The following is a 13,261-nucleotide window of genomic DNA, read 5'->3' on the forward strand; positions in this document are numbered from 1 at the left end:
TTCTGTGCATGCGCAGTGGCGCAGAATTCCCCCGGGGTAAACACGCTATTAGTAGTAGTTTTACAGTAGCACCTAAAAACCACAATTAGGATCAGGGCCCAATTGCATAAGGCACAGTAAACATGCATACATACAGTGACATTACCTCCATCACCCACAGTCCACATCTCTCTATCCTCATCCTGAGGAACTAAGGGGCATCCTTGTTTATTGGTAATATTTGTGTGTTTTAAAGATTAACATGGGCTCAGTGTAGTTTCCATAAAACTACTTTGTATGGTGCTCACTATCTAGTTTTGTACCTTAAGAGAGTGAGTTATTGTGTCACACTACAACTGATGGGAGTGGGACAACTTTTCCTAAATATCAGAGAAAAGCCTCTGTGACTTGGCCATCTATGTAGCTTGTAATTGGCCTAAATCTGGTAGTAATTTTTATGCAGAAGTTGCAGAATGTCAATCTGCATGTGTATGCATGGCGGTGTTTTGTGTGTGTTGTTGGAGTTAGATCAGAAACAATACGGTTTTGCCTAAATCCTTTATTTGCCTTTTCTTTTCTCATTTCCCCTCAAAATTCTTTTAGTTTAAGTATTTTTTTCTACAAGAAAAAGGTTGATTAAAATATGGACATCTATTTTATTGGTCCAACTCAAAAGTATTCTAATCAGTAGGCAAGAGGCAACATGTTCTGGCAACAGTGTAGAATCAGAAAGATTTATACACTGTACCTGTCCTTACCATCTCTTTTTCCTGCATGACAATTGCGGCTACATAGCATGGAGGAAAGCAACTGTCCCCTTCACCAACCACATAATCATAATCTAGTCTAAATGAAGGTCCATAACCTTATTCAACAGCTCATTAATCCCTAACAACACAGAACTCCACGGATCAAACTGCAATCATGACTCAGAGGGGTCAATGCTCTTGTACTAATTGCTCACATCACCATTAAAACCCCTCTTTTCAATAGTTCATTCCATTATAAAACACAATTCTGGTTTTTAATTCATATTTATGTCTTACTGTTGCCTATTTACTTGTGTCCAAGTACAGCATAACAAACTCTGCGAGAACTGTAAGAGAGCAAACTTGTTGATAATATGCAATGCACTCACTAGAGAAATCTTTACAATCCATAGTGTTGCACTGTATTTACTTGTCCTTTAACGTACATTGTCAGGGCTTGATTCCTATTTCCAGTCCCTTCATGTGTACCAACAATATGGAACAAAATGCATGAGGGATCACTATCAGCCACAGCTCAAAACTATAGCAGCTGAAACAAGGTACTGTGGTCCTTGAAAATACATAATAAAAGAGGTGTGCATCATCTGTGCCCGGGTGCTTGAATATCAAAATAAGTAACTTTACCTATTTGCACATCAGTTATACTTGCGCTTCTGACACTAATGTACGTCATGAACACAAAAGCACAATATATTTCATATATTTAATGGAATAACCAAGGCACATTGTTGAACACACTGTTGCCTCTCAGATAATAATTGTAATGGACACCCTCAGATGTGCAGAAGCTGCTAAATCCTACATGGAATATTACACATCTGTCAGATAACTCAGAGAGCCAAATAAAAACTCCTTAATAGAGCTGGGCAAATTTTTTTGGCAAAAACTTTTTTTTGGCGCTAAAAAATGCAGTTTCTAGTTGATCGATACATTTTGTGAATTGGTATTGAATTTGCTCAATTCTTTCACTTAATAAAAATTGGAAAAAATTGAAGTATTTTGTTCCAATATTTTCAAAACTTTTTTGATTTGAAACTACTTTTCATTTGTAAATTTTCTTCAAATTTGTTTAAAAATGTAACCCCCATCCACCAAACCGCTGAGTAACAAAATTAAATCAATTCACTCAACCCCATCCAGATTTTTTTCAACTTTTTGGTTCATCAAAAAGTTGCATTTTTTTTTATTATTTCCACATCAGTCGGCAAATAAAAAAAAATCAGATATTTGTAAAGCTCTAGTCCTTAACCCAGGGACATCTTATGGGCTTGTGACGCTCTCCGTAGGTCCATAAGGGCAGAAGGATGATCTTGTGCTTACAGCACCACAATGGTGATCAGAAGCCCAACGCCTTCATTTAATAACTAATCTAAGCACAGTTCAATACAATTTACTGGTACCAGTTAGACATCTTCATTTTATGTAACCGGTTAAGAACATACACAATAAAACATCACACAGCTAGTATCTAGCTTTAAATTTCACGGAGATCTCTAATGAAACACTGCACCCTAACTGTAATATCATTCAGCACGTATTGGCCAGGTGAATAGTATTGCCTTGCTATACTTATGTTGGCAGTAGTCAAACAGGAGGAGAGAAATAAGTACAAATTACATATATTTTCTTGATTTTTATATGAAGATATACTAGATAAAGATACAGAATTACAGATGGATCTCTCTTGCTCTCCAGCTGGCTATGTATAACTAGCTAACATACCTATATTACTAGCTAGTACTGTTAATCAGTAGTATGTTGCACTTCCCCATGATGACCTCAACGCACTTACAAACAGTAATTAATTAAACGTGTGAACTTGCTTGTGAAATACGTATTCATTATATAATTCAATTCAATAATTATACCTGTTTGACAGATAGGGCGAGTGACTAGTTTGTGGTCAAAAAATTAGTAATGCTGGGAGTAGAAGCCTGTAGGCCTGACTTTAAGTCCTTTCCTCTAATCCTTAGAAAATACGCACTAGTTGGAGGTTGTTTAGGGTGTGCAATTTCAGCTAAGAATTCTTTATTCCATTATGGCAATGCTAATCTCACTTACTACTCCTTGTTAGGTTATAGTGGATAATGAAATCACTAGAAGATGGGTGAGGTAATAACTTTTATTGGACCAACTTCAGCTATTGAGAGAGACAAGCATTCCCTTTACACTTAGCTCTCTCCCAAACAGCATGTGGTAGTACAATCAGATTCCCCAGATACGGTTAGATAATCTTATAGCAGCAGTTGGCCTGGATGGATATTTTTTACCTATGCCTAGTCTGGAGACTGATTCATGTCTTGTCACCTGAAGACAAGATTACCGCAATGCATTTTACAGGGGATACACCTTAAATGAACTGGGAAATCAGTAACAGTTCAGGATGAAGTAGCAAACTTATTGAACAAGGGATCTTGCTGTGAGACCATAACACCAGCATTTTAGGACCTACACTGGCTGCTGGGGGGTTTCTGGGTGGAGCTTAAGCTGTTGTTTTTGACCTATAAACCTCTAAACTTATGAAATGGGGTTTCTGTTTTTGACCTATAAACTGGACGCCCTCTCCCACCATGCGTCATAACTACAGTCTGGGGAGACATTCCCCTCAGTTTAAAAGGGAGGGATCTGCTAGCAGGGTGTTCTCCATGAGGGCCTCTTGACTTTGCAAAGCTTCATCTGAAGTAGCCCAAACTTCAGGACATGCTGCAAAGCCCATCTGTTTGCCAGGGTTTTGTGGAAGGGAGAGGCTTATTGACATCTGGCATTTGTAGGTAAAACATTTTCCTAGTTTGGGGATTTGGGGGAAGGAAGGTTGCTGGTTTTACCTGACTGTATTTTTGTGACTGTATTTTTAGTTTGCGTAAAAGTCATTTAGTTCTGGTTGCCAACTTTCTACTTGCACAAAACCAAACATCCTTGTCCCTCCCCCTGCCCCGCCCCTTCTCTGAGTCCCCTCCCCTGCTCACTCCATCCCCCCTCCTTCTGTCACTCACTCTCTCCACCCTCACTCACTCATTCATTTCCACCAGCCTGGGGCAGGGGGTTGGGGTGCGGGAGGGGGTGAGGGCTCCAGCTGGGGGTGCAGGCTCTGGGGTGGGGCCAGAAATGAGGAGTTCAGGGTGCGGGAGGGTGCTCCGGACTGATGAAGTGGGTTGGGATACAGGAGGGGGTGGGGGCTCCAGCTGGGGTTGTGGGCTCTGGGGTGGGGCGAGGGATGAGAGGTTTGGGGTGCAGGAGGGGGCTCCGGGCTGGGGGGTGGAGCCAAGAGGTTCGAAGTATGGGAAAGTGCTCCGAGCTTAGGCAGGGGGTTGGGGTATGGGAGGAGGTATGGGCTCTGGGCTGGAGGTGTGGGTTCTGGGGTGGGGCCAGAAATGAGGGGGTCAGGGTGCAGGAGGTGACTCCGGGTTGGGGCAGTGGGTTGGAGTGTGGGGGGTGAGGGTTCTGGCTGGGGGTGCAGACTCTGGGGTGGGGCTGGGGATGAGAGGTTTGGAGTGTAGGAGGGTGCTCTGGGCTGGGACCGAGGGGTTTGGAGGGCAGGAGAGGGATCAGGGCTGCGCCTGGGGGTGTGGGCTCTGGAGTGGGGCTGGGAATGAGGGGTTTGGGGTGCAGGACAGGGCTCCAGGCTGGGGCAGAGGGTTGGGATATGGGTGGGGGTGAGGGCTCCCACTGGGGGTACAGGCTCTGGGGTAGGGTTGGGGATGAAGGGTTTGAGGTGCAGGAGGGTGCTCTGGGTTGGGGCTGAGGGGTTTGGAGGGGGATCAGGGCTGGGGCTGTGGTCCAGGAGGGGGTCAGGGGTGCAGGCTCCAGGCAGCGCTTACCTAGGCAGCCCCTGGAAGCAGCAGCATGTCCCCCCTCCAGCTCCTACATGGAGGCACGGCCAGGCAGCTCTGCGCACTGCCCCATCCTCAGGCACTGCCCCTGCAGCTCACATTGGCCATGATTGCTGGCCAATAGGAGCTGCAGAGCCAGCACTTGGGATGGGGACAGAGTGTGGAGCCCCCTGGCTGCCTCTATGCATAGGAACCGAAAGGGAGACATGCCGCTGCTTCCAGGAGCTGCACAGAGCCATGGCAGGCAGGGACCTGTCTTAGCCCTGCTGCGCCGCCTACCAGACTTTTAGTGACCTGGTCAGCAGTGCTGACCGGAGCTGACTGGAGCCGCCAGGGTCCCTTTTCAACTGGGCATTCTGATCGAAAACCAGACAACTTGCAACCCTACACTTAGTGCATGAAATAGATGCTATTTATGTACCAGATATCAAAATAAATAAAATAAACTTAGGTATACATACATTCTTCATTTCATGGTGCCCATGTTGGCCCAAAGTAGCCCAGAATAACACTGTCCATGGGCAGATCTACAGATGCAGGTGTGTGAAAGCAGCGTAGTATAGTGAAAGTTGTGTTGCCCTTATGAGTCACAGAAATGCACAGCCATTTCAACTGATTCATTCCCCTCCTATCCGAACTCGCAATCAAAACTGTAAGGTACTTCTCAAGCGAAGCCACAGAAACCTCATTTCATGAATTACTTAAAACTGGACTGGAAAATTTACTGTGGGGCATGGTCCCACATTATCAAGGGAATGGACAAGCTGACCTAAAAAGTCTTTTCCTCTCTAATTATTATGATGTAAGAGACTCATTGCAGCAAAACCAAAGAATGAATTAGCAAATAGATATGCCCACAGCCCTTGAGAACAAGACTGTGAGCTGATAGCAATTAGGCCTTTTTCTAACAAACAAAAGTACACAGGACACTAACTGAGGACATTAAAAATGGTTAAAAACTAAAATGGAAGTCAGCGGAAGCCTGTAGTGTTGTGTTCAAAGCCACACACACACAATGTGAAGTGAGGGTGCTTTGGAGACAGAAGAAGAATGCCTTTGGAGGCACTGGGGCAGCACCCTCTATGGGGAACTACTTAATTTCTGCCACAATTGGCCTCCCGCTGCTAATGTGTGCAGAAGAGCAGAACAACAGCCCTACCACTACCAAATGCTATTTGTTGTGCTGACAAATCATTGTGCTGTGCACTTATGATGGGGTGAAGTATATGCCCTGTAGAGAGGGCCAGCACAAGGCCCATATGCCACTCATGCTCAAGATAGGCCTACATGGGACTTAAATGATGCATAAGAACCGTGCAAACCCTCTGCTTAGGGTGAATTTCATCCAGGGTGCAGGTGAACGAGTCCCTGATGGCGTGGCTGATGTGATTAGGTCCTATGATGGTGTCACTTGAATAGATACATGGACAGAGTTGGCATTGGGCTTTGTTGCAAGGATAGGTTCCTGGGTTAGTGTTTTTGTTGTGTGGTTGCTGGTGAGTATTTGCTTCAGGTTGAGGGGCTGTCTGTAAGTGAGGACTGGTCTGTCTCCCAAGATCTGGAAGAGCGAAGGAGCGTCTTTCAGGATAGGTTGTAAATCTTTGATGATGCGCTGGAGAGGTTTTACATCAGCCACGCCATCAGGGGCTCGTTCACCCGCACATCTACCAATGTGATATATGCCACCAAGTGCCAGCAATGCCCCTCTGCCATGTACATTGGCCAAACTGGACAGTCTCTACGCAAAAGAATAAATGGACGCAAATCTGACATCAGGAATCATACCATTCAAAAACCAGTAGGAGAACACTTCAACCTCTCTGGTCACTCAGTAACAAAGACTTAAAGGTGGCAATTTTGCAACAGAAAAGCTTCAAAAACACAGACTCCAATGAGAAACTGCTGAACTGGAATTAATTTGCAAACTAGATACCATTAACTTAGGCTTGAATAGAGACTGAGAGTGGCTGGGTCATTACACATATTGAATCTATTTCCCCATGTTAAGTATCCTCACACCTTCTTGTCAACTGTCTGAAACCGGCCATCTTGATTATCATTACAGAAGTTTTTTTTCTCCTGCTGATAATAGCTCATCCTAATTAATTAGCCTCTTAGAGTTGGTATGGCAACTTCCACCTTTTCATGTTCTCTGTATGTACATATATCTTCTTACTATAGGTTCCATTCTATGCATCTGATGAATTGGGCTGTAGCCCATGAAAGCTTGTGGCACCTTAGAGACTAACAAATTTATTTGAGTATAAGTATTCCTGGTCTTTTTGCGGATACAGACTAACACGGCTGCTACTCTGAAACTTTTCACACAGGGTCATTCAGTACCTGGCCCTAAATTAACAGTTTTCAGACTAATTCCAAATCAGCCATTCCATTGTCAAATTTCTTGTCACTCTCCTTCTTACCTGTTGCTGGTTCTCCCTTTGAGAATGTAGCCTGGCCTGAATGCACTCCCTGGTCTCTTGAAATGCTTGTCTTTGAGACACCTCAGCTGGGTAATGAGTACACACTCCTACAATGTTTGTGCAGGAGAAGATGAGAACATTGGAGACCAGCTGCAACAAAAAAGGGAAATATGATTACAATTTGGAAACCTACCATCAACAACAGACAGAATACTTAAAAGCTCAGCATGTTATATGAATCATTCCACAATCCAACACATGTTGGTATACAGCCTAGTATTCTTCATTTCAGTGCATTTTACTTTGCTGTTCTTTGAAGTATAAACTTTTACACATGCCCTCAGAAGCGTATTTCTTCACATTAATGTAAATGCTTTTCTCTAATTCTGTTAGCAATCAATTGTCTTGAAATTACTGTGTCAGAGACTTATAAAGAGGTTTTAATGTGACTATGTTTGGCTAGCTCAGAATTATGTAAAAGAATCTGAAGGAAGATTTTAACTATTACTGGTTTAAAACACCTGCATATACGGCATGAATATACTTTGAAAGATACATTAGCTTTCATATTCTAGATAGTGTTCACTTATTGCAAGGAAATAACTTTAGATTTCAATCAACTTCAAAAACTGGGAATTTTTTTTTATCACCCAGTCTCAGCTCTTTACGATGAGTTGAATTATAATGATTTTCAGATCACATCTTTATGTGGTCAATAATATGTTATATACATATGTGAATGTACAAATAGGTAGGAAGAGCTATATTGCTCTGTTGTTTCCACAGTGACTATATTTCCCAATGAAATAATTACATCTCTCTCACTGGTAATTATAGCTGATTAAAAAACAAAATAACTAAACATTTTAAAAAAAAAAATTGGCGTTGAATTTTTTTTTAAGAGAAATTTTCAAATCAGTTCTACCAGTAACATCGAAACAAGCATTCTTCCTATTCTTCTGTACCATCAGCCACTTGTGAGCTAGCCAGGATATACTGTATCTTCCTAAAGAGACAGACTTGTGCGAATACAGCTCCTATTTCTAGGGGAACCGAATATCAGACTTGTAACAGTCTCATAGATATAAATCTTGGAAGTACTTTTTTCTGAATGGCTTTCTGTAAAGCAACAACAATTCAAATGTAATCCCGCCACCCCATCCCCTGTAGATACAGAGCCAGATTCTGACACGCACATGCACAGGTGTAAATCAAACCCAGAAAGCAGCAGTGGGAGTTCAGAACTCAGGCTGACTACTCAAGTAGTGGCAAAATCTAACTTTAACAAGATGCTGCTATCGTGCTAGAGTAGACAGTATTACGGGATTGCATGTCAATGCATACACACACACTCCCTGTCCCAGGAACAGTCTCTATTTACAACTCCCATCAGGATTATTCTGACACTAGGGATAAATCCATGCGCTGGAGACAGCGGACAATTGCTGTATAATGACTCTGCCCCCATTATGAGGAATTGGGAACAAAATCCTGGTCCTTCAGCTCCAAAAACCTACCACAGCTTCGGCTAAGGGGGAACTCTTTGGAGTGGTAGGTACTTTATCCTCCTTGCGGACCAGTCATTACATGAGAATATCATCCACTCACACACACAAAGCGAGTATGTTCCATACCTAGTGCATGGGCTGCTTGCAGTCAGAATTAGGGCACATATTAATGCTAGTTTTGCAGTCCATGAGCGCATTTTTAGGGAGTGGTTACACCGCTTTCCTTGCATTCAGGATTTGTTTCACAGCAAAGAACAAAAATCTAAAGATCTTTAATTTCCCCCCAGCTACTGCTAAAACAGTTCTGTAATTAATGAGGACAAGAATGATATTACATCAACACAGTAAAAAAATACAAACCACTAAGACTTAGTTCTTCCAGGTCTTTGGAGGGCCAGTAAAAAATAGTTGTGTGTCTTTAATATCTTATAACATTGGAAAATCTAGCATGTAAACAAATCAAGCAGATCTAATTTGAGCAAAAGTAAAGGTAACAACATTTTGTGGAAAAATGTGTTTTGTTAGAGTCCTAATTCTAGAAGGATATTTGGTAGAAACACTTGTTTATAGACACTGAGGAAAACATTGGGTTTTTTAGAATTATTTCCCCCCCCCAGAAAACATAAGAACATTGATGCTCATCATCATAGAAAAGGAAATTCAATAAGGAAATGGAAGTAAGGACTTCCTAGGAATTACAGAGAGTTCTGCATGTTGCTTCATAAATGGGTTGATTGTGATGGACAGCCTGTGAATCCAGTATGGTTATTACAAACAAACTCAATGAATTAACACTAAATAGCATTGTTTGCATCATCTGATTAAACTGACTCCAGAATTCTCTGTATTGAAACTACTTAGTTACACATTAAGCAGAACATTTATCAGTATGCATAAAATATAGTCCAAAACACACATACACACCATATTTTACATAAATATATAATACATGACTGTTCCACTTTACAATATTGCATTGTAATTTTAAAATACAAATAAGTTCGGGCTTAATTATGTTTGTAGTTGCCACAGTGCAAATGTAAAATAAATCTCCTGAGGACAATGGACTTGCTCTCAATTTAAACATGTGTTAAGTGAGAATAGACTCAGAACTTGTCTATACAGAGGCACCCAGGAAAGTTAAGACAAATCAACTAAAGCTGTGAAGTTAACGCACTGTTAAAGGACATTAAATCTCTGTGTGGATGCTCTCATTCAAAAGTGAGGTGACCTTAGTTTGCTATAGCTTAATCCTTCAAAGGGATAAATAGATTCATTTTAACAATCCTGAGAGTCCTCATGTAGACAAGCCTTCTCTAGGCAGGTTAGACATTGCGCAGTGAATACAACAGGGGCCCACTCATTGGACAGTGGGAAGACCTCACTGCTGCAACGAGCTCTTCTGCAGGCACATCTCTGTGCCAACACAAAGCCCCACTGAAGTCAGAGGGGGTCCACAGATGCAGATATCATTGCAGCACCGGTGCTGTAAGTAGCTCAGCTGCCTCATTCACGGCACACCATCCAGGCGTGCGAGGAGACAGATGATATCCAATGGGTTCAACAAACATTATCAGATCAACATTATCGAAGTATATATGGTACTGAAAGTAGTAACATGATTTTCAGAGATCCCATTAACTTCATTTCAGACAAACCCACAGGACTGCAGAGACTGATTTACGAAAGAGGCTCAGAAAAATCACACTCCACAAGACTGAGATAAGTTACACTGCAATGAACATTCACCAGCAGTGGATGTAAGCCGGTATTTACTCTCCCAAACGAAAACTGTTTTAGACTGTAATATTACATGGCTTGAACAAAAAAAAGAAATCTACAATATAATGTTGAGACTATCAAGACTCTGCAAAGATTTAAAGCTCAGCTCTTGCTATTCAAAGCAACATTCAGCATTTTGCTTTGGAAATATTTCTCTTGGGCCTCACAGTTCATCTGATGTTCCTAAAATAATGTGGGGGATGGTGTGTGGGGAAGAATACTTTATTTGGTATTTGATTAAAATCACTTTGTTCACAGGTGTTTTAAAAATAAATTAAGGCAAAATTAAAGATTTTCTGTCTCAATAATTTTTCCATAGCCCTCTGTCCACTTAATGCAAATGAATTTATATCCTGTTTGCCAAATGGTACTACTGTACTTGCTTATCAGGTTCCTTGCGGTTTTGCTATGGTAACGAGCTACAGTCCCAGGAGGAAGGAGATGATGTAGATATTAAAACTGGTTCCCTCAGCTCCATGGCCCGAAAACAGAAAACATATTATTGGCAGCTATTTCAGGCAATTTATACTTGTAAAAATGTTCTTAAGAGGCAATGGGAAAATGTAGGTTTCTATTTTGGGGTTGGATTCTCTCTCCACTGCCCACTAAAACATTTGACCATGAGGTCTATCCATAGCCCTCTGATTCTGGTGAAGGCTGCTGCACTTATTTATTAGTTGTATCTATCAAAGATACCTATTTGGCCCCCATTACCAGAGTGCTTGGGCACCTGATAATTAATGTATTTATTCTCACATTACCACTATAAAGTAGAGAAGTGCTACCATTTCCATTTTACTCAGGCACGGAGAGATCCAAGGCCAGATTTTAAAAGTATTTCAACACTTAAAGATACAGACAGGCACCTAGAGGGATTTTCAACAGTGTCTAGGCACCTAACTCCCATCAAAATTGATTCATTTTTCACTGCTTGGAAAATAAAAATACACTACGCAGTTTCTAGTCACTTTCACTTAGATTCTTATACACTAGCAAAATGCTGTAGTGTTTGTATTGAAAATAATGCAGAAAATTTTGCTTGAAATATTGTTTCCTTGGAGATTTAAGAAAAATCTTTTGGTTTTGTTTGTTTTAAATGTTCTGAAAGCTTGTTAACACAAAATAAAAATTGGAAGAGAAATTTAAAACAATGCCATCTCTTTAAAAATCAGAGAAATGTAGGGCTGGAAGAGACTGCAGGAGGTCATCTAGTTCAACCTCTGGCACTGAGGCAGAACCAAATATACCTACCTACACCCTCCCTGACAGGTGTTTGTCCAACTTATTCTTAAAAATCTCCAATGCTGGGGATTCCACAACCTCCTTTCTTGGAAGACTATTCCAGTACTTAACTATCCTTATATCTATCTAACCTAAATCTTCCTTGCTGCAGATTAAGCCAATTATTTCCTGTCCTATCTTCACTGGACACAGAGAACAATTGACTGCCAGCCTCAGGTCCCCCCAGAGTCTTCTTTTCTCAAGACTAAACATGCCCAGTTTGTTTAACCTTTCCTCATAGGTCAGGTTTTCTACAATCTTTTATCCTTTTTGTTGCTCTCCTTTGAACTCTCTCCAATTTGTGCACAATTTTCTTAAAATGTGGTGCCTAAAGCTGGACATACTACTCCAGCTGAAGTCTCCCCAGTGCCAAGGAAAGTGGGACAATTACAAGCTGTGATGACATTCCTATTAATATACCCCAGAATAATATTCACCTTTTTCACAACTGCTTCACATTGTTGGCTCATGTTGAATTTGTAATCCACTACAACCTCTGATCTTTTTCTGCAGAACTACAGTCTAGTCAGTTATTCCCCCTTTTACATTTGTGCATTTGATTTTTCTTTCCTACGTGCAGTATTTTGCACTTTATTGAATTTCGTTTAACTGATTTCAGTTCAATTCTCCAATTTATTGAGGTCATTTTGAATTCTAACCCTGTCCTCTGAAGTGTTTGCAATCCCTCCCAGGTTGGTTTCATCCGCAAATTTTATAAGCATAAGCATATAAGCACTCCAAGCTATTAATTAAAATATTGACTAGTACCAGACACAGGACAGGCCCCTGCAGGACCCCATTAGATATGCCATTCCAGTTTGACAGTAAACTATTGACAAAATGTCACAAAATTGATGGCTCAGGTGTGACATGTAAGATCAAGTAGTAATCTGTTGTTTCAGTGATTCAGGGAAAAGCCTAGTGAAACCATCACAAACAAAATAAAATATCAGTGTGAATCAATATGCTGTTTTTAACCTTCTGCGTTTGTATCTTATTATTCAAACACCAGGATGCTAGTTAATATATGATAAAGAGATGGCAATATGTTTAAGAGTCACTGTCAGGATAATTTATGTTAATTCCTCACCTGTCTTACTGCTAACAATGAAGGTTGTTAAAATGAAAAGATTCATTTTTTAAAAAGCTTCTATTTACTTTTGACCCACTGTCAAAAGCTCACCCGAGCCCAGCACCCCCGATGGCGGGTTCACAAGTTTACAGAAAACAAACTAACGCTGAACTCAAAATAACTAACTGGGTGTTAAAGTCCATAACATAAACAACAGTCTTTCACAGAGGTCCAGGGCATATATTGTCAAGGTCAGGCCCTGACCGGAACAGGTTATTTGGATTAGGGCAGATCCTTCCTTCCCTGTCCTGGCTTCACCCAGAACTGGCCCTTAGTAGAAGCAGCCAGTCTTTTTTAATCTGGCCTGTTGGGCCCTGATTGGTCTCTGCATGCTCCCAGCACTTTAGGTGCTGCAGGACCAACGCTTGCTGGTTCTGCCTGCAGCCAGTTGTGGGAGGCTAATTCTAGAGAATACCTAGAAATCTGAACTCACTGTGCTCCCCCTTCCAGCAGGTCATCTTTTCAGGGCAGGGTGTGCCAAGGCATGAGAGCTACCGGCAGGGGGCAGCAAATCCCTGGTACACCCCATCACACCCATTCTTTACTTTTTCATGTC

General features: G+C 41.5%; 1 protein-coding gene across 1 annotated transcript in view; it reads right to left on the reverse strand.

The window, feature by feature from the left end:
* ADCY5 (adenylate cyclase 5) overlaps positions 1-13,261 on the reverse strand; it is a 345,212-nt gene that overhangs the window by 139,743 nt on the left and 192,208 nt on the right. Inside the window, exon 2 of the mRNA XM_048869060.2 lies at positions 7,003-7,152. Coding sequence (XP_048725017.1) covers positions 7,003-7,152 — 150 coding nt within the window. The remainder of the gene's footprint in view (positions 1-7,002; positions 7,153-13,261) is intronic.

The sequence above is a fragment of the Caretta caretta genome, chromosome 11 (assembly GCF_965140235.1).
Source record: "Caretta caretta isolate rCarCar2 chromosome 11, rCarCar1.hap1, whole genome shotgun sequence".
In the NCBI taxonomy this organism is placed as follows: domain Eukaryota; kingdom Metazoa; phylum Chordata; order Testudines; family Cheloniidae; genus Caretta; species Caretta caretta.